Here is a 21,674-nt window from a genome sequence, read left to right as displayed (position 1 = left end):
AACAAATGTTATAATTGGCAACCTAAAATGACTATAATTATAGTTGTTATAACCATAAAATAGTTGAAATTACCATAAAATTATAGTCACTTGAACCATTTTTATGGTAATTTCAACTATTTTATGGTTATAACAACTATAATTATAGTCATTTTAGGTTGCCAATTATAACATTTGTTGCTGGAACTATATATATAATTACTGTTATTATTATTATAGCAGTAATAATCATAATTATAGTAATATATAATTATAGTTACAAATACCAAACATTTTTCTCTCTGTGTGCGAATTGGCTTTTATGCTCCTTTATCTATTTTAATTAGTTTTAATATTCAATCATTTTTAAACTTTTCATTTAATAACCTTTTATATCATATATTGTGTATGTGTGTGTGAAAGTTCCTTTTACGACGATTAGTTTTGGGCCGATTTATAAATTAAATAGAGTTAAAACTTTAATGTGTGATTATAGTATATACATATTTATAAAGAATTTATCTAATATTTGTGTAACAATTTTTTTTTCTCATATATAACTATCAACCATTTGCAATTATGTTTAATGACTTCTGATCTTTGTAAATTTCAGAATATAATACTACTTACTTTTAGTAGTTTAATAAATTCTATATAATTAAAATAGCACTATATGTTAAACACGGAAACCAAGTTATCGGAGCTCGTTTATCATATCATCTCTTGTATTCTTAAATCATTCGCTTGTGTTCGTCTTCACATACATGTGTAACTTCGCAATATGAATATAATTAATGCAACATCACGTGAACGACACTAGCATATTTATATGGAAATTAAAATTTCAACAAAATGAAAATATTTATATTGTAGAACATTGCAGTACACATATATGTCGTATTATATCTGTGCATCAAATATTACGCGATTAATGTTCATGAAGTTATTTTAAACGTATTTTTAAAGCGATCTATATGCGCAACATACATACATACTAGTATGTATATAATATATGTATGTACATATACCAGTGAGTGAACTTTAAAGTGTGTTAGCCAAAATTACCTACAATGTTTACAGACGGCATTTTCAACTCGCACGAGCCATGCTACCATTAACCCTTTAAACTGCAAGTGGTGTTGTCTTTTGTTCGCGAACGTATCTCTCTTTGTATCGCCATTGTATGGATACAATCTTTTGACCATTGAAAATGTGATAAATGCTTCTCTATAATTTCTACCGTTTTCTGCACAAAACTTGACAAATCATCACACGACACGTGTTTTTTTACATCTATACATATATGCGGTCAGTTAGCTGTGATCATTTAACCTAATGGTTGTGTAACTTTACAATTGTGAACTTAGAGTCCTTTCGTTTCATGGATTTGACTTAGTTCGAAATAAACGGACTTTATTTAAAAAAGAAACATGTTTTCAAGGGTTTTTAGTGCTTTAGATTTTCTTATTGCCTTAGATTTTTTTATTTTCTTATTACAATTTTCATATTTTCACATTAGAAAGCTAATAATTAATTTTCATTCGTATTTGAGATTAACTATAAAATCTAGATTGATTATAATAATTTATATTTATTGTATAATTAATATATATATATACATATACATGATATATTATATTAATGATAAACATAATATTACAAAATGATTTGCAACAAACTTTAATAGGTAATTGCGTCAATATTGAGCAAGATCGATTTTTCATCTAAATTTCTTTATGCTGTATTGAAGATAATTAAATCATCAATTATATATTTGTCGATAATAATTTCGTTAAATAGATAATTTTGGCTAATTCTTATATATTTTTTATGTTGATTTTGAAAATGAGATTAAAATTTATTCTACAGATTCCAATGTTTTGTATATATATATATATATATACACACACACACACATATATATATAACCGACATATCTGTCTTAAAAACGTATATATTTTGTTAACAACAACTCGTTATATATGCAATCTTTTTCTTAATTAAAAGAATTTATTTGGAAGCCTTTTCTAATGAGTAGAAAATCATGTTAAATTCAGTAGCTATTCCCTATGAATCATTTATTTATGTCAAAGAAGAGATAAGTAAAAGAATTTTTAAATGCGTATTACTTAAAAAAACCTGTTTTCCTCATAAATTTGGCAAACAGATTTTTGAAATCAGTAAAAAAATACTATGAGAAACATCTTATCGGATCAATTTAATATAAGAAAAATGAAATATTATTGACCACTGAATTATTGGAAAAAAAGTTTATAAAATTTTTAAATGCATGTTACTAAAAAATTTAGTCTTTATAAATTACCAAACTGCATATTTAAAATCAGCATAAAATATATTATAAAAACACTCTAGAAGGTCAATTTAAAGAAGTTAATATTCGTCTTATTTTAACGAACGTTGAAATGCATTATCACACGATTTTATATATTTTAGAAATCTAATTTTGAGAATGTTTATTAAATAGTCTGTCACAATCTTTCATCACTCATTAGAACTTCGCAACATTAACATTTAAATTACATTTATTTATGTATACAGATAGCCGTATAGTATTAAATAGCAGTTATATAGAGGGATCGGACTCTTATCGAGGTATCGTAATTCGAGAGAAAGCTCACGTAATACCCGCGCAGCTGGAATTCGTGGTGAACGATGCATCGTCACCATTGCTTTCGCGTTCAGCTGACGTTATCGGTGTTACGGATGGATCGCGCGCTCGCCGGTAGAGACAGAGGAACGGCATAAACGATCGGCCGGGCGGACGGCCGACCGGCCGGCTTTTCAGTGGCCTTGCAAACTGGTTCCCTGCAACCCGACTCGATTATGCTAATCGCACATGCGTGTTAGCATTCGACTGATCGGCTCGCATACCTACACAAACATATACACATATACACATACGGCGCGCGTGGCCCATGTGTTTATATCGTAGCACACCGTCCTTACGTACACGATCACGGAAGCAAATGCACGCATATGCGTTGCATACGGTTAAGAATCAGGATACCGATGACGCCCGAGTATATGTGTTCATATATGTGTGTGCTGGAATCCTTGATCGCGAACACCTTTTAATGCCACCTCGACCTCCCGCCAACCCGGCATCCTTTAATGCGCGTAACGGTATCTCTGAAGTGTTCCGCCGTGATCGCATTTCTTGCTAAATCTAACGTGGTTGTTTCTTAGCATATTTCTTTCAGTCTTCACACATTTGACGTACTATATTTTCGACGTTTAATTTTTCTTTTCACAAGTATTATATACACTTATTATTTATTAGTTAGAAAAATACTACTAGATAATTTGTAAAATTTAGTTTTAATATGAGATTTGTGTGCAAGATATCCGTGGATTCTTCATTTGTATTAATGTAATTAATGGTACATTAATATTATTGCATTTTAGAACAATACGAAACGAAACACTAACCGATCTAATTAAAGCGTTCTTTTATTATTGTTACATGCGTAATTCTCAGCATTATTAAAAATTATGATATATGTATAATAACGCGTTAAAATGTAAATTCATTGTACAATGGTCGCTAGTCCAGACAGGTTTAATGTCCGAGAACTTCCCGTCGAAACAAATAAATCATACAACAGCAATATCGAATGCATATAATAAATTCGATTATGGTATAATATACAGTTAAAAAAATAATGTCATCCTGTTTCTGTAGGACGGATCATTTTATATAACAAAGTACCTCGAAATCGTGATATTTCATAAATCCGCATCAATTTTTACTTAATAATCTTACATGAGTCGTCTTGTTTCTTTGCGAGTTAGCTCTTCTTCTCTTTTGTTCCAAATTATATGTTATATATAATGATAGCTATTACCGCGTCCGCTTCGCGCCAATTTTATATAATTGCTTGTAGTGTGTGGGCTATATGAAAGTCGTCGATTACCATATTAACATATTGCTGTCGTAGAATAAAAAATTGATCATGATACTAGCTAAAATGTAAATTGACCTTAAGGATTTATAATACAGTGGCTATTGTTAATCATATATTAGTTCGTTGCCATATTACTCCTCTAATTTTATGTATTATATATATATACTTTATTAAATGTGCATCAATTTTTATTTATCTTCTCGCGTCTTAAAATACCGTAGTATGCCACTTAAATGTGAACACCTGAAGAGTGTGAGAAGAGCGTGAGGAGAGCTGCTATCTTATGTGCGCTAAGTGTTACATAGTACAAGGTCAGGAGCTCGTAACTTTTTAATATAACTCCGCTGCTGTACGTGGCATCAGAAATACATTCAGTTTACAACGCATTTAGTTTACGACTATTTTACGAGGTGCGAACGACACGAGCTATGAGTTCCATAACTGTCAAATCCAAGTGCCATTTATGGCTCAATCTTTACGGCTGCTAACGACGTCGTTTATTTTATTCAGCCGTTTTATCTACATCAGCCGGTGATACGTATACATATAAACAGATCGATCAACGTTTTTTGCTGTCTTTCTTATACGGTCTTATAATGAAAACGATTATACGTATCAGATTTTATCATTTCTCAAATTCGATTATATTTATTATCTCTAATTTAATATTATCTTTTCTATCTTTTAAAATTGAAACAATATGAATGTAATAAATGCAATTCGCTTCTTCTGGGATGGACGACTGACAATCAACACCTCGACCATCTTCTTTTGATTACATCGAGATAGTAGATAAGAGAATGCGGGACAAAGAAATTCCTATCCAGAGGCCATTTTGCTAACTAGAGGCCATCGTAGTTATATGACGTCACTTCCATATCCAACCATGGCGTCACATGACGCTCCACCCTGTTTTCAATCACCTTGGCCCCGAACCCACCCAGCTGTCAGACATGCTCCACCCCGTTTTTTCCTCTTCTTCCGTGCTATCACTATCGCCATCTGCCGACAATATTATGTACTTCTTAGACCCCTAAATAATCAGTTGGTTTATGATCTTTCCGGTCGATGTCACCACTAAATGAGGCCTAAGATCCTTATCTGAGAGAGAGAGAGAGATGTATGTATGTATCTTGAATTTGACATAATTAACATGTTATACCTTATTAGACTATAAAGACTAACTGTTCTCTATAAATAATTGTTATTGTGTTATATACAAATGTATTGGTTTTTTTTATTTTAATTTTAAAAAAATTTCTCTAAATTTTGAGATTCATAAAATAGTTTGAAAAATCAACTGTAACATACGATAACTGATTGTGCACACTTCGCTACTATTAAATTAAAGAGGTGCAAGGGGAAAGAGGACGAGAAGCTGCGAAAAATACTCCGTCCACGTCAATAGGATTCAGATACTTGCACTTCAGAGGAGGATACATAAAGGGGAATTTACGGGGCGGGAATTGAGTTCAAATCCTGCGAGAGGTTGAATTTATACGCGAGAGACGAGGAAGGAGAGGTGCTGGGGAAGGGGTGGCGAACGCGTGGAATCGCTATCGGCGGCCATTCATCAATCCGTGGAATCAATACGCTGGAATTAATGAAAGCGCCGCGCGAACAGCAAGCTAGCGGCCGGAATGTTAATCGCGATCGTCCGCGTCCGACCCGTTCTCATGTACAGCAAACTCCCAAGGGCCGCACCTCTCACCCTCTCTCACACTCACACCCTTTACCCTGCTATGCTGCCCGTTGCACATCCAAACCCGTTCCTAACTCCGTGTTTAGCACCACCCACACTGTCGTGCCACCCGCAACAATACCATATGTACATTCACATGTATATTTTCATTTATTCCTTTGCGACGAGATAAATTTTTTACAATGTAAAAGCTAAATGTATTATTGGTTTTAAAGGATCATTTTTTTTTATTAACCGCTTTTAACAGTATTTTAAATTTTATCTTGTTGTGTATTTAAAGAATTAACGAAGTTTCTGCTTTAAGAGAATAATTTGCAATGTTTTATAGAAACTTTTTAACTAGAAACTTTTCAACTAGGAACTTTAATCAATTCTGTATTTTTATTTAGCCAACATTGAAATTAAAAAAAATTTAAGAAGCTATAGAATTTGAAAATTGCGAATATTACGCGATTTGTATTTGAATAAGTTGTACTTTGAAACATCAGATATGGTCGGTATAGAAGGTTTTGATTTTGAATCGGCAGATCAACATGTCTCATAAAAGGCAAAAATCTTTCGTATTTCAGTCGATAAGAAAGCCATGTATTATTATTTTGTCAACAATGGTGATATCCTGGCCACATGCAAATAATGCCTTTTAGAATTAAAATAAGGAAAAATATTATATTCATATAATTGTTACGAGTATTAATCTTATTTTTATTTTTGCGAACCGTAAAAATTGTTGTGGGTCAAAATTTGCTTTACATTATACATACGTACAAAAAAGAATTAGTTACATTACTAATCGCTATATTTATTGATTTTTAAAATTATATTTTTAATATTATTAATTCGATATTATATTTGAATAGTTTTTCTTATAACATTTTCATTCTTGCGAAATGTATTTAATCGGATGCTATGTATTTATTTTTGTTATTTTCTTTACTGTTTTATTATTAAATAGGATTTAATAATAAAACATGAATAATATATCTTAATTTTTATATTTTTATATTTAATATATCGTAATTTTTAAATACAGATTAAATGTATAAATATAATTTAAATGTATTGTTTTAAATAATAAGATAATGTGTATAATGAAAGCAATAATGTTTTTATAATTAAGTTTGTATAATATTTGAATAATTAAGTTAAATTTGTTTATAAACATGAAATCACATGTAAAACTATAAAAAAATGTTTTTAATTTAGTTATGTAATGGCTTGGTTGAAATATGAATATATATTTACTTAGAAAGATAAATTAAGTAAATTAAAACCGCTATTCACACTTATTTCTTGTACATGTATAATATCTCTTTTATATTTAGTTGTTTGATTTTAACCTGACATATTGAGTTAGATAAGAATGGTCCCGATACATTCTATTATACTAATTTCATGCAACATGTGCATCGGAACCTTTACAAAATTTCCGAAAAAGAGATTAATGCGAAGGGGAAAGGTTCTTGTGGGAAGTGGCTATGCTACCTAATGGATGGAAATTTTTCCAAATTTAACGATCGCTTAGCCCGCCCACACAGAACACTGTAATAAGTTTGGCGTCTGTGCGATGGCCGTCACCGTGACGAGCACATGTGTAACTTGCCTTCTGTCATTCACGCGCTAAACTCTGTTCAGTATATCCAGTTCGCTTGACAAGGATCATGCAAAGTTTCAGTTACGTCTGCGATATTATATATTTATATATCGTAAAATCTTCGCAAAAATAATGGTATTTATTTGAAAATTTTTTTGCTGATTATGAAATTTATGGCAGTTGCCAATTACTAATGTTTTTATCATTTAGTAATTTTATTATTTAATAATTTATCAGTATTTTTAATTATATCGTAAATTTAATATAATTGTTATTTACATAAATTTACATAAAATTATTTACATGAATTTTATGCGATGCTTGATACATATGAATTAATGTAATTCTTAATATTGTAGTATTGTAATATTGTACAAATAACGTAATGTGTAACACGTAGATTTTTTTGTGTTACAGGTGCGGCGTAATTTCGATTATAGGGTGGACAGAGGAACGAAACGGGTCTGGAGTGGCTTGGCGTTTTGAACGAAGGTGTCACACCGGGGAAGACGAAGGACTTTGATTATTATCTTCCGCTACCACTTTGTGTATACGTGGTATACTCTCCCCCTTCTCCACTTGCTAATTAAAAAGGTTCTGTAGTGCTCCAGTTAATAATTTTATCCTCTTTTGGTAGTGAGCTCAGTGTGATACAAAGTCAAATGATGTACATGTGATCCAAAATGATGGTAATTTGATACATATATACATATATATATGTGTGTGTGTGTATGTGTGTGTATGTGTGCTGTGCTGCTCAAGAGTGCGTGAGATGACAAGGGTAAAGTGAGAAAAAAATAAAAAAAGATTCGTAAAGAAATGCAATTCCGAAGTGATAAATCTGTATCTATGTAAAGACGTGTGCCAGTGTGTCCGCACAGGAAGAGTACAAAACAAAATAAATTTACGAAGATAAAGGGATAGAGAGAAGAATAATAGATCAATTGAAGATAACCAAAGGAAAGTCAGCAACGTAGAGAAGTGACATAAGCAGGTAGGACAGGTGGGACAGTAGCATGAGTTCGTACTTTGCGAATTCGTATATCCCGGACCTGCGAAATGGCGGGGTGGAACACCCGCATCAGCATCAGCAGCACTATGGTGCGGCCGTACAGGTACCTCAGCAAACACAATCGGTCCAGCAACAGTCTCAGCAAGCCGGCGATCCCTGCGATCCGAGTTTGTTACGTCAAGGAGTATCCGCCCATCATTATGGAACCACGGGAGGTCAGCAAGATATGCCTTATCCCAGGTTTCCCCCGTACAACCGGATCGACATGCGGAACGCGGCCTACTATCAGCATCAACAGGAACACGGAAGTATGGACGGCATGGCCAGTTACAGGTCGACATCTCCGAACACCAGTATGGGTCACATGGGACACACATCAACCCCTAACGGACATCCGTCCACTCCCATCGTCTATGCCAGTTGCAAACTTCAAGCGGCTGCTGTCGATCATCAAGGCAGCGTTCTCGACGGACCGGATAGCCCGCCTCTCGTCGAATCGCAGATGCACCACCAAATGCACAGCCAACACCCTCATATGCAGACGCAGCAATCGCAGCATCCGCAGCAACAATCGCAGCATCAGCATCTGCAGACACAGCAACAACATATGATGTACCAGCAACAACAATCTCAAACTACATCGCAACAGGGACAAAGTGGAATGCACCCGCAACAGCAACAGCAAACTCAGCAGCATCAAAGCGTTGTTGCATCATCGCTCAGTCAACAACAGCAAGGCGCGGCTCAAAGTTCGGCGAGTGCGAACTTACCAAGCCCGTTGTATCCTTGGATGAGGAGTCAATTTGGTAAGTGTTACATTTTTATAAAATTTATATAATTACGATGCATCTTCTTCTCTCAGACTTCAAATTGTTATCAACTAATGTTTATGAACGAAAAGAAAAAACATTTTATAGTATAAATTAAATGTACAAAACTTATAATTTATTGTAATCTTAACTTTTTGAAAATTCTAATATATACATATTTAGCAATTTATCACATTAAAATTTATTATTATTATTAAAAGTTGTTTTACACTTTTTCTTATATATTATATTGAATAAAAATGTAATAGAAAAGACTTAAGATTTTAAGAATAAAATCAACGTTTTATTTTATGCGTGACCAAAAGAAAGCTAAGTTTCTAGTAAAGTAGTTTCTCAGGTAGCAGGTAGCTAACTTTTATATTTATGCAACGGAGGACAAAACTAAACCAAATCCGTACGGTAGCTGACTCAGGATTGGCACAATGTCTCTAGATACGTCGCGACCAGAGTTATTTATTGCGTTGACCTGTTAGCCTGTCTGTTAGTTTCACCGCTCGTTCATCAGGTCACAATAAGCGTTATCTCTTGTTCTTTTTTCGTGTGGCTACCGCTTGAAGTCTCAACGAGATATTCGTTTTTATTAACATAATTTGTAATATTGCAATTTGTCTTTTTTTCATTCTTTTATATGCGGTACATCTTTGAGTAACGATCGAAGGTATCCAATATCTTTCTAAATATGGAATTGGTTCAAAAAGCGCTTACTACCATATGTCTGCTCAATGCTTTAATGTCTATGCAATTAAATAATACTCCAACAAGATAGTAAACGTTTTGACAAATCTTCTCGTGTTTTTCACGGTATTCAACACTTTTCGAATCATGTATCATATGTCTATTTATGGCTTTGTATGGCATAGCTATAAAAGAGTAACAATAAGGCTGGACCGTCATTTAGGTAGAAAAAATCTTGGCATGGAATTGAATAAGTTATGGAATCCTGTTAAGCGCACCATTCCATCATTCACTTCTTCGTTTCTGTATTGACTCGTAGTTCGACCCATCTTCGATGAAAGAACGATATGTCTGTATTACCCTAATTCTGCAAAGTAGCATCTGTCCGAAACAAAAAACTTTAACGACCCACTCTTACCTTCTCACCTATCTCTTATTCTTCAGTTATTCGTCGCTTCTTCTAGAAACAGCTTCTCTCCATATCTTCTTTAAGTAACCACAAATTGATCAGTGAATAAATGACACGATTAACTTTTTTGCGAAACAATATTTACAAAATTACATTTCAAAAATAATAGAAAACAATTAAAGATACGTGCCAATATTTAAATAAATTTAGTGTTTATTATATTTTTATCTTTAGTATTAAAATATTTAAAATGTTTTATATTTTTTTATAAATTATGACTTTTCTGTTGTATACATATTTTTGAAGTATATTGACAAAACCTTTTTAATTAAAGTATTGAAAATATATTAAATGTGAATTATTGATATCACATTTTGAAGTGTTTTTACTGTTGTAATTATTTTTATTTGTTTCTAGACGTTCTGAGATGTAATTATAGTTTTTAACATACTTCTGTCGAAAATATATCGCAGTAGAATTATGAATAAAAAATTGCAATACTTTTCGATAAGCTTTTTCGAAATGTACAAATATCATAAATTATTATTTTTACAACTTTGCACTGAAAAAAAGATTGGCTGCTGCAGCAAATTAGATGGTAAAATATGACATAGCATTTTTAATTGGTTGTATCAGTCAATTTTTGGTTGCGTTAGCCTATCCGCAATGTTAGTATAGGATTTCGATAGGCTAACACAACCAAAAATTGACTGATACAACCAATTAAAAATGCTATGCTATATTTTGCCATCTAATTTGCTGCAGCAGCCAATCTTTTTTTTCAGTGTGGTACTTAAAAATCATAAAAAGAAGAAATATTGAGTCTTTTTAGCAATGATTATACATTCTTTTTTTGTTAATGATTACTTGTACCATCTTTCGGTTAAATTCAGAAGCAGATCCCAAGTCTGCTCCGGGATTGGCCGATAAACACTACGCTTATAACGACGCCGGGGCTTGTAGTTTACTGCCTGTTAAACGAAGAAAATGGCTTAAGTCCCTGAATGTGCTCACAGATGTCGGCACGTTTAAGAATGTTTCGTCTTATTCTCGTATCTTATTGTCTTTATAAAACTAATTTTGCTTATTTTGTTAAAAAATGTTACATAACATTTTTTGTATAAAAATGCATAGAAGAGTTCGTTTAGATCGCATTTTGATAAGAAAGTAAATGATTTTAAGAGAAAAATGAATATTATTTTAAAAAGATATAATTAATTAATTTTCGGGTAATTTTAATTTTATTTCTATTTGAAATATATTATTTGTACACTTTTAAAATTCATTTACTTTATATTTATCTATCTGTATTTATGTGTCTTGTTAACCTTTTAAAATCCTTATAAATTTGATATAGTTTCTTGACTGTAACTAATTTTATTACACACACGTATTCTGCAGACTTCAATTGCTACATAATTTGAATTAAACACACTAAATCAGATTTTTGTGAATTCTGTACAGTTCTATTTTACGGATACCGTTAAAGAGCATTTGTTTGGTAAAATTGCTAAGATTTCTTAATATCTTTTGTGGGACACATTACACAAACCGAGAAATTCCGGCATAGTTAGTTGCATTATAGTTGCATTACGAAGTAAAGACGTGCAAGCATGCATACATTCTTTTGTTAATGCCAAAAATTTAAAGAGACACAGTTATAAATATACATGACGTAATAGAAATTCTCCATTTTTCTATTAACATATGTTTGTATCAGAATTTTCTCACAAAAACGTTGTAGAAAGAAAATTTTATTATTATAATTTAGCAGTTTAAAAAATTTTAAATAATGCTTATATAGAAAAAAAACAAACAAAAAAGTATTGCTATACGTTAATTTGATAAGATTCGAAAATCTCGACATAATCTTTTTCATATTGATAGCAAACGTGCTTGCCATATTACAACACTGTTCAACATTTGGCATTCCGATCCCAAGTGTTGATCCAAGAAAAGGAGATCGACCATCGTACTTTTAATGCATGAGATAATTGCGACCCTCTGTGTGAAAAGATTTATGACATCTCGACTCCTTCCCCCCTCATATATTCTCAATCGGCAAATAAGCATGGCGTGATACAGTTACAAAGCTTCCGTTATTGCATACGTGCGTGCACGCTCGTATATTACATTCCTTATGTAATGTATATTCTGAGACGTTCAGAATATATGTATATGCTTTAAATAAATTGTCGCGATATGAAACAAAGGATACGAAAAAAAATAAAACAGTTCAGTTAAATGAACAAATTTTAAAATACATTCCATGCTTTTCTTTTTATATATATTTCTTTATTTTTTCACAATAAAAGCATTATAAACGTATTAATATCAAATGAGATATATATTACATATAAGATAGAGGAAGGTCATCGATATCGACATACTATTTTGTTTTTAGACAATATTTTTTAAACAAAAGGTAAAAATACAACTTCAAAAACATAAATACAAACTAAAAAGTGTCTTTTATCAGATAGTATAAGCAGTTTTTATAATACTATTTGCAATTTTGCAATAATTAAGTTTTTCGTAAGTTATGCGTCTAACAAAATGGGATCCAAAACTGACATAGTAGGCAATAATGCCAACATTCCTATTCTATAAATAAAGATATATCCTATTCTCTAAAAAAAACTAATTTATGAAACTATAACATTTAAAATGACGTAATATTATCAATAATACGGTCATTATTATTTTAATTACGCAATTTACAAAAGAACACCGTAAGAATTTTCTTCTCGGATTCATAGAATTTGTTTTTAGCTGCTTTGGTATAGAAATAAGCCACAAATATATGAATTATGAGTTCGTACTTCTTTAATTAGCTAAATAGATCACATTTTTATTAATATTAATAAGGTGCAAAGGTTAGTTTCTAAGAAATAAGGGGATGTCACTTTAGGAGACCTATGTCAGTATCGGTGATCTTCCTCTACTAGCATATTTTATGTACTTACTTAATATTATATTACAAGATCGAAGTCATGTAATAAAATTTTATAAAATGTTTAAAGCTAAAATGATATTCGACGCGTCAGATACATGTAAAATTTATAGTTGTTATTCGAGGAATGAATCAGCAGATAGAACAAGAAGAATCAGCATTCCAAATCCGATATGCATTTTATTATAATCCAACTAGCCGCTCAACAGATTGGTGGCCATAACGATGGCGGCTTCGTGAGATATTCAAAAAGCGATGGAGTCCAAAAGGGGCAGGAAAGGAGGAGCTAAAAAAGGTGAAAGAAGAGAAGACATGTGCGTGTATATGTACGCACTCATATGTGTACATATGTTAGAAATAGAGAGAGAGAGAGAGAGAGAGAGAGAGAGAGAGAAATCGAGGCGGTAGAAAGAGGTAGAAGGGATGGATGATGATGATGAATGAATCCACAGAAATCCTGGGACCGTTTTCTTTTGGAGCTCCGCCATGGAGGCAATTGTGAACGATATGGAGGTCGTGGTTTGATTTTCTATTCGATATTTGGCTAGAATTCAACGTTTAAAAGACAAAATTGTCTCTATTTTGTTGCGATTTGATTTACTCATTTACGCAACGTTTAACAATCAATTTGAGTTTTTGCATAAAATAAAAATTTCTATTTGTCACGATTCACTCTTAAGTTTTATGAGATAGCTATACTGTTCGTATCTAAAGTAGCAGGTGCAAGAGAAAAAGTAAATTTTAATGCTCCGAGTGATAGCCGTAAAGATGCATATGTCGCGGCAAGCCGTTCTCGCTGCTCATTATCTCAACCTTCTACCTCGGGGCTCTTTCAGACTCCATCTTCTTGTCTGCCTGTCTGCTCGTCCGCCCGGAAGATCAAAAAAAGGAAAGCGAAAGCAAGGAGGAAAAACTACCTATAGAATACTCTAGTCTCCTTGAGAGTTTCTAAATTTCCTCTATAAATGTTAGCGGACTTGATGCTTTTCTCTTTCGCTAAAAACTTCTGTGAAATTCAGTCAATCTTAGTCTATATGAAACATTAAAACTACTTCAATTTTACGTTGAAATTATAATTTTACTAAAAGAAACAAAAGTAAAATATTTAGGATTTAATCCATTTTATGAGAACCGTTTGCGTAAGAATTACTAATAAAAATGAAAATAAATTGTCTGATCTAAAATATGTAGTAAAATTAGAACATCATAATTTTTTATCATTATTAATCATGTCTCTGCACTATTTATTTATACAAATTGTTTCAAAGAATACTCTTTCGAGGAATATATATTCAAATCTTCAACATTTAAAAATAAAATTTTTAGTTATGTTTGTCATTAAAAATTACATATAACAAACTGAATATTAAATTCCAACTTTGTTGCAACTGAGCGTTTATTTAAGAAAATTTTAAAAGCTATCCATATATATACAATTTTGTGCAATATTAATGTCCGTCAACGGTGTAGATACAACCCAAGGTTGATACCGTGAGCAAATGATAAAATTAATGGTACATCTAGGATATCTAATCGAAGAGCATTTCAAGGCCCAGCCTTATAGTGCCCACGTAAAGCTTAGCTTAATTGGGCACCGAGTGGTGGCCGCACCTTATTAGCGGGTTACAACATCCGGCTAGCTGTTAATCTGAAAAGTCCTGCGTGTATCCTGCGGCGGGCCTGAAAGACTAGTCAGGCAGGAGGGGAAGCGGAGATACGGAGCAACTAGCCTATAATAAGCCGCACGGTTGTGTACGTTCTGTTCTGTTTCGTTCCTTCATGCTGCGCCAGTGAAGGCAGACCCATAAATCTCCCGGGCATACTCCAGGGGACATTTGATCCTTGCGTAACCCAACGCCGTTAATTTATTGCTCCGCGTTTAAAGTCACCTCCGTCCGCGAAAGCCGTGGCAGCGCTGGTACGCCGATCCGGCGCAAACTTAAGCCATCGGTATGACTTTCTTATTACAGGACTTCTTTCCATACACGCGTATGCATGCTTGCGTGTATGTATCACATATCTTAAAAATATCAATGGAATCACAGTAACATCACATATATAATAAATTAAATGTGAGAAATATGATAATAACGTTGTTCCTAAAAATAAAAATTAATCTTCAACATTTAAATTACAAAAAAAACTGGATTTTAACATTTAGAATTTAGTCACATTTAGCGTTTTTTATGTATTTTTATTAGGATCTGTTAAGAATAATTTTTTCAATTTCAAAATATAAGTAATATCATCAGTTCAACTCTTTCTATAGTTACATCTTATAAAAGCATGTAACCATTATGTTATAAATAACGTCTGAGAACATAAAATATTGCTGTCTTTTTAATTAACCCCACTCAACTCACGTATTATTGTTCGCTGTCTAATTCTCATATCCGGATACATCTAATCGATTTTAGTCTTCAATAATCAAATCGATTGGCTCGAAAACTTTATAGGTTTTAGCTCATAAATAATACAGACTCGTCTCGATGCAGCGTTTAATAATTCATTTCTTTGCTCTGCAACATCTAGTGGCATGAGAGGATTTATGGGCGAAGTGACCTTTTGAAACAAACCTGATTATTACGCCGCATCAACTCAGGATTATCTTTATTTAAAGTGATCGTATAAACGTATTTCAGACGAATATATAAGTTTCGAATAAAAATCTATATGTGTGTGTCTATAGAATTTTTTTAGCGTTTTAAAAATAATGTACGGTTGCTATGTTGAAAATTTCGATGTTATTAATCAGTTAAAATTTTAGTCATAAACTTTGATTTCACATACGATTTATCTATTTACAGAATAAAATACTACAAATAAAATTACATAAATAAATTGACATTTTCTAAAGTGTTAATGCAATTGAACGTGTTTCATGTATTTCACCGACGCGTGACGCTTTGATGATCTAGCCTCAGATCTAGAACATGATCTTCATTAACGTGGTGTGACAAATGAATATTAATAGGATACAGCTTTCATAGAATAGTCGACGGTACACTTGATAATCAATTATGATAATATTTTTTTTATATGTACATGATTTCATAAAAGCATAATCTATTTATGCGATGACCGATATAATTACTTTTTAATAATATTTATTATATTTTTGGCAGAACAGTAAATGGGTGTTTTCGTAAAATAACGGAAAGAAAGAGAGCCAAGGAAAGTTGCCTAAATCGTTAAAGCTTATAAGAGAGCGCTAGAGATTGGTATGTTGTTAATTTGAGAGCGTAGCCCAAGGGAAGGAATAAGAGGGCATGTTCCCAACTTTCTCTATCCTCTCCTCTCTGCCCCTCTCTTTCTCTAACGCGCGTTTTTTCTCTTCCTCCGTATATCGTCCTCTTCGTCTAGTCGAAGGTTCAGGAACCTACGCGATCTCTCCATCTCTCTCCGGAGCAGAACCGCCATCCATCTTCATCGGCCGACAGCGCGACGGGCGGCGTTTGCCTCGAATGCTCGCCAAGGAGTTTTCTTCTTCTTCTTCTTCTTCTCCTTCTTCACCTCTCCCCTCCTTACTTTCCAGTTCTCATCCCTACGCCTCTTCTTCCTTCTTCCCTCCCTCATACCGTTCTGAAGCATTCTCGTTTTGCTCTCTCACTCGTATGGCGGGTTAACCGAACCAAACCCTTTGAGGTTTATACCTTGTAAAGTTGCGAGACTTCTCACACAGAGTCAACTCGCTCTGTCTCCTTAGTATCTTCCTCCGTCTTTTCCGTCTCTCTCGCTCTCTTGGCAACCATAATTAATATTCTTGTTCGGAATTCGTGTACCGCGCACTGACCGCAGATCATATCGCGGATATCGCTAAGGTATCTATCATATGCGGAACTGCATTTACGATCCTGAGTCTTTTCTTTATTCGCAGCGGTATTTTATTTGTTTCATTAAAGTTACAGAAACTTCGTTGAAATTTACAGAAACTATCGGTCAATTAATTCGATCATAGGCTGTAATATTTATGAAATATATTAGTTAACTTAGTAACATTAGTAATATATTAGTTAACTTAGTAACATTAGTAATAATTTATATTAATTTGAAATTTTAATTTCTTTTGTTTCAGAAAGGAAACGGGGTCGGCAGACCTATACACGATACCAAACGTTAGAACTGGAGAAAGAGTTTCACTTCAATCGATATCTTACTAGGCGGCGACGCATCGAGATCGCACACGCGCTATGTCTGACGGAACGGCAGATAAAGATCTGGTTTCAAAACAGACGGATGAAGTGGAAGAAAGAGAATAAGACGAAAGGCGAGCCGGGCTCAGGCGATGGCGACACTGAAATCTCGCCGCAGACGTCGCCGCAGGGTTAAAAGAGCTCCGAGGGGAGTGGAACTTCCTTTCCACCTCTCTCAGGATCGTTAATACCTTGTTTCCAGCACTACCTCCTCCCTACCCAAACTCCAATCCCTCATCGATGACCTCCAAATGATCCCTCTAAGCAATGACGCTTATTTTGTCGTGTTAATCATGTTGCTTGTACCAAAAACGAAGCAGATAATGATGAAGACGAGGAAGTTGTAGAAGGACCCGTAAGAGCGCTTGAAGACGATAAGAAGGGAACTTACGATAAACCCAGAGACGTTAAGTTACGAGAATGCAAGAAGAAGAGAATAAAACGAAGTAAAGACGCACAAACGAGTCAGCAGAGGATTTGCGTGAATGCGCGTGAAAAAGGTGGATCAAGATTATTGATCGAGAAGAGTAAATAAAACTGGATCACATGCTAATCAGAACCGCGTTAACCTCTATTACGTTTAATCGATTATTGTATACTAAAATCCATATATATATATATATACATACATATATACATATGGATAGAGATATATGTAGTTTAATGTGGGAGCGAGTGACCGATGACCGGTTGGCACTAACGCACGTAGAAGACATGGTTCCGAATGATATAGTATTAAGAGTTAAACCTACTGAGAAAGAATGATTGCGCGAATCTGATTGCGAGTATGATAGAAAAAAAGATCGTGTTAAAATCTTAGGAGAGCATTTTATTATTTATTCTCTTACATCGTAAAGTAGAATTGTAGGACGATTAGTAGAATAGCCGTACGAAGATGTCCATCGCGTCTGTATTTAGCGATAGGTAAGCGGTTTAGTGTCCTTAGAGGATTGTTTAGATAGATTTTTTTCTTTAATATCGCCGAGCGGTGGCTCTAACGAGGATATTTATGATTCGTGCCAAGTGTGATCTTTGAGAATGTGTTTTCATAAAATTCGAAGGAGGATTCGAGTAACGGCGGGATACAGCAAGTGGACACAAAGAGCAGTGCAAAAGCGGAAGAGAAAAATCGCGAAGTTTACGTCTTATTCTGAGAATAGTGATACAAGTGTGTGCAAAACTAATTCCATGGAAGATCAGTGAATTTTGATGTATAAATAGAAAGGTCACGGCGTTGTTTTTGGATTTTGTATGCGGAAAAAGCGACCATGAATGGGACAGACTAGTGTTGATTGATAAAGTGAATATGAAAAAAAAAACAGCGCCCTTCGGCGGAGCAGAGTCAAATGGACTTGGCATTTCTTCATCAGCGTCATCGCAAGGTTAGTCTTATAAAGATTGCTAATGATATGCAATTATCGGTTACATTACTTTGTTTCTCGTTAAATCATCGTGCATTTGATAAGAACAGTAAGCTTTGAACTCCAACGGAATAAGCTTATATTTTTGTGTAATTGATAATGCATAAAAATGTAGCTTATCCGTTTAATAACCGATAGTTGGAAAAATTTGTTCCTATCACGCATATTGCTCAAAAAATGACGAGTATATAATGTATATAAGCAGTTCTTTCCTAGCTAAAAAGCGTGTCTGTGCTTGGAAAAGAATGTTCAAATTAATCAAAATTTTTACATTATTTTCGATAATTTAGAAATGTATTTTATATTATTATTTATTATTTGGATCAAGAACTTTTAGTTTGTACTTGAAATAGTTCAAATAATTTCAGAAAACGACTATTTGATATTAAGATATTTGGTAATATCTAATAATATTTGATATTATAAATAAATAAAGTGTATATAGCGTGATGTCTTTTACAATGTCGGACACGTAATGTGATCTCGAATAAATTATTTTCTTTAGAATTTTTTTAAAAGAGTAAATGCAATAGTTATACTCGTAATAGCGTTGCAATTCTTCTTTTTTCTGTAAATATTAAGAGAAGATAACTCAAGGAACGAAAGTTTATTTGCATTAGTAGCTATCGAAAATTTGCTCTTGCTCCGCGCGACACGACGCCAAGTTACCAAGTGTTATAATACATAGCGTATTTTCGGAATAGGATGCTTTCGGCATGAAACCGCTTGGCACCTTAATAGTGACTTAGAGCTAACTTGACCAAAAGAAATTGTTTTATTATGTATATACGATAATTTAATTGCATTATCATTCCAAATAAATATATTGTTTGTTTGATTTTTATAATATATAGTACGAAAATTATTCAAATAATGTTTATTTTAGTTTTTTTAACTGAGTGATTGTGCTTCTTTTGTGAATTATTTTCTATTATTTAGATATATGGAGAATTTTATATAATATTTTTATTTAGTTTTTACATAACAAAACACTTTCTGTATATGATAAATGTGTGATCAACAAGAATCCAATTTGTTACATTAATATTGAAACAAGCGTGTTAAGTGTGGCAAGCGGTATCAGGGCACTCGTCAACTCGATCGTCTGATCTGGTTCGATGAATTGATTCGATTATGCCGTATCGGGAGATCCAGGAAAGCCCGGCCACGTTGTAGCCAGGCGAGCCCATATATTCCGCCGCGGTGAATTCTTGTGCTGTGTTGTAAACTTAGATTCGATATAATTATTTAGTGTATATCTTGTATACACCATAATTAATGATGTACGTAATAAACGATATTAATAACCGCGTGCTAATTATGAACAGCGGTCGAAAATGCCTATAGAGGTGGTTAATTTCTAATTCTCACTGCAGAATTCGGCTCCTTTATCGGCATTTCTTTACGAAAAATAGGAGAAAGAGGCGAAGAGAGTGGCATAAAACGTGTAATCGATATACGTAACGTACGGTCCAGCTTGCGCTCGTGAATCGATCGAGCCATGTGTGACCAGCCTTTCCTTCTCGAGAAATTTATTTATATAAAACTCTTTATCCTTGAGGAGCAACGAACTGTGTGAAAATCCGCGGCGGTCGCTCGCTATTTTGAAACACCCGTAATCTAGCCAATCATGGTCTCCATCTTTTATATTTTTGTTTCATCATTCGATTTTATGTAATTTGGATATATAGAAGTTATTATCTTTGAGACATTTTTGTATTGTAATTGTACCAAGATTTACGTTTTTTGACCTCTGAAGTACAACAATTGTACAGTTGTATTATTGATGAATGATTTATATAAACGTACGACATGCAACTTTGCACGATATCACATGGATTTTTGGATAACATTTTATTGCGAGCAAATTGCACGTAGTTCTAACTGTATTAATATCAAATAATAATACTTTAATGATAGAGGAGATGATGCGACACGCAAAGCTCCTTATCATTTTTGATAAAAAAAAATTTTTTATCCTTTGACCATGATATCAACTGTTACAATACTATGACCAAAAGGAAATTTCATGCATCCAATTTTTAGAGATCGATCTAATAATTTTCTCTTTAAATTGCTAAAGAGGGAATGATAATAAACTTTAAGATGAGATTTTTATGATTTGCTATGTACATTATTTTAATATTTGTCAAAATTGTATATATGCATTAAAAGTTTAAATTCGATATACAGCATCGATCTATCAAATCGAAGATTATTTGCAAACATCTAATTCGATTGTAATATGTACAAAAGTTGAATAGTGCAATAAAATATGTTTAAATAAAAATGCGTTTAAACGAAAGATATGATGGACTTCGGTGCTGTAAAAGTAATTGTGGTGAGCGATCGCCGTGAATATGTACGCAATTAAAGAAAAATGAACTTTTGTATCTATTGGATAGCGAACCTATTACTTATAGATTAAAAAATATATACATATATTATATATAACGCGAGAAGGGAAATTCATAGTATTAACTGGGAGGAATAAAATGCAAAATATATATTTTATCTTTACTCGTATATATGCGCATTAAATTACAAGATATACGTAAATTAAACCAAGTACCGTGAGTGTATGCAAAAGTAGAACGTAAAACTGAACGTAAAATGCAACAGTGTGTACGTACGAAGTATGTCACTAAGATAGTCCGTATTCGATAAGAGTAAAACATCTAAAATCTAATTCGTAAAAATAAAGAAATAGCGTTAAGTAAACGGGTATGTGTCGATCGCAGTAAGCGGAGGTAGCGGTCGTAAATTTTTAATTGGATTTTCGTCTAAATAAAAAACGATATCCGCCATTAAGCGTACACCACGGGAGAAACGCGCAATGAAAATTTTATTTATTATTGTCCACAATACGCCAGAGAGCGGCGGCACTTGCAAAAAAATGTACATAAGTCCGATCTTTCTAACTAGGCTATCTGCAAAAAAACGCTACCAGATAAGTAGAACAAAGAAAAACAAAGAAATATAA

The 21,674-nt window shown here is 33.2% G+C and overlaps 1 protein-coding gene across 3 annotated transcripts in view; it reads left to right on the top strand.

The window, feature by feature from the left end:
- Positions 1-17,696, top strand: part of Antp (homeobox protein H90) — a 105,756-nt gene extending 88,060 nt beyond the window's left edge. For all 3 annotated transcript variants that reach the window (XM_018449335.1, XM_018449334.1, XM_018449336.1), the window contains exons 2-3: positions 7,616-9,016; positions 17,153-17,696. In XM_018449335.1, coding sequence (XP_018304837.1) covers positions 8,215-9,016; positions 17,153-17,406 — 1,056 coding nt within the window. In that variant the 5' untranslated portion in view covers positions 7,616-8,214 and the 3' untranslated portion in view covers positions 17,407-17,696. The remainder of the gene's footprint in view (positions 1-7,615; positions 9,017-17,152) is intronic.
- The last annotated feature ends 3,978 nt before the right edge of the window (positions 17,697-21,674 follow it).

This window comes from Mycetomoellerius zeteki, unplaced genomic scaffold (assembly GCF_001594055.1).
Source record: "Mycetomoellerius zeteki isolate Tzet28-1 unplaced genomic scaffold, Tzet1.0 scaffold243, whole genome shotgun sequence".
Classification (NCBI taxonomy): Eukaryota; Metazoa; Arthropoda; class Insecta; order Hymenoptera; family Formicidae; genus Mycetomoellerius; species Mycetomoellerius zeteki.
This window is presented reverse-complemented; position numbering and strand designations above follow the sequence as displayed.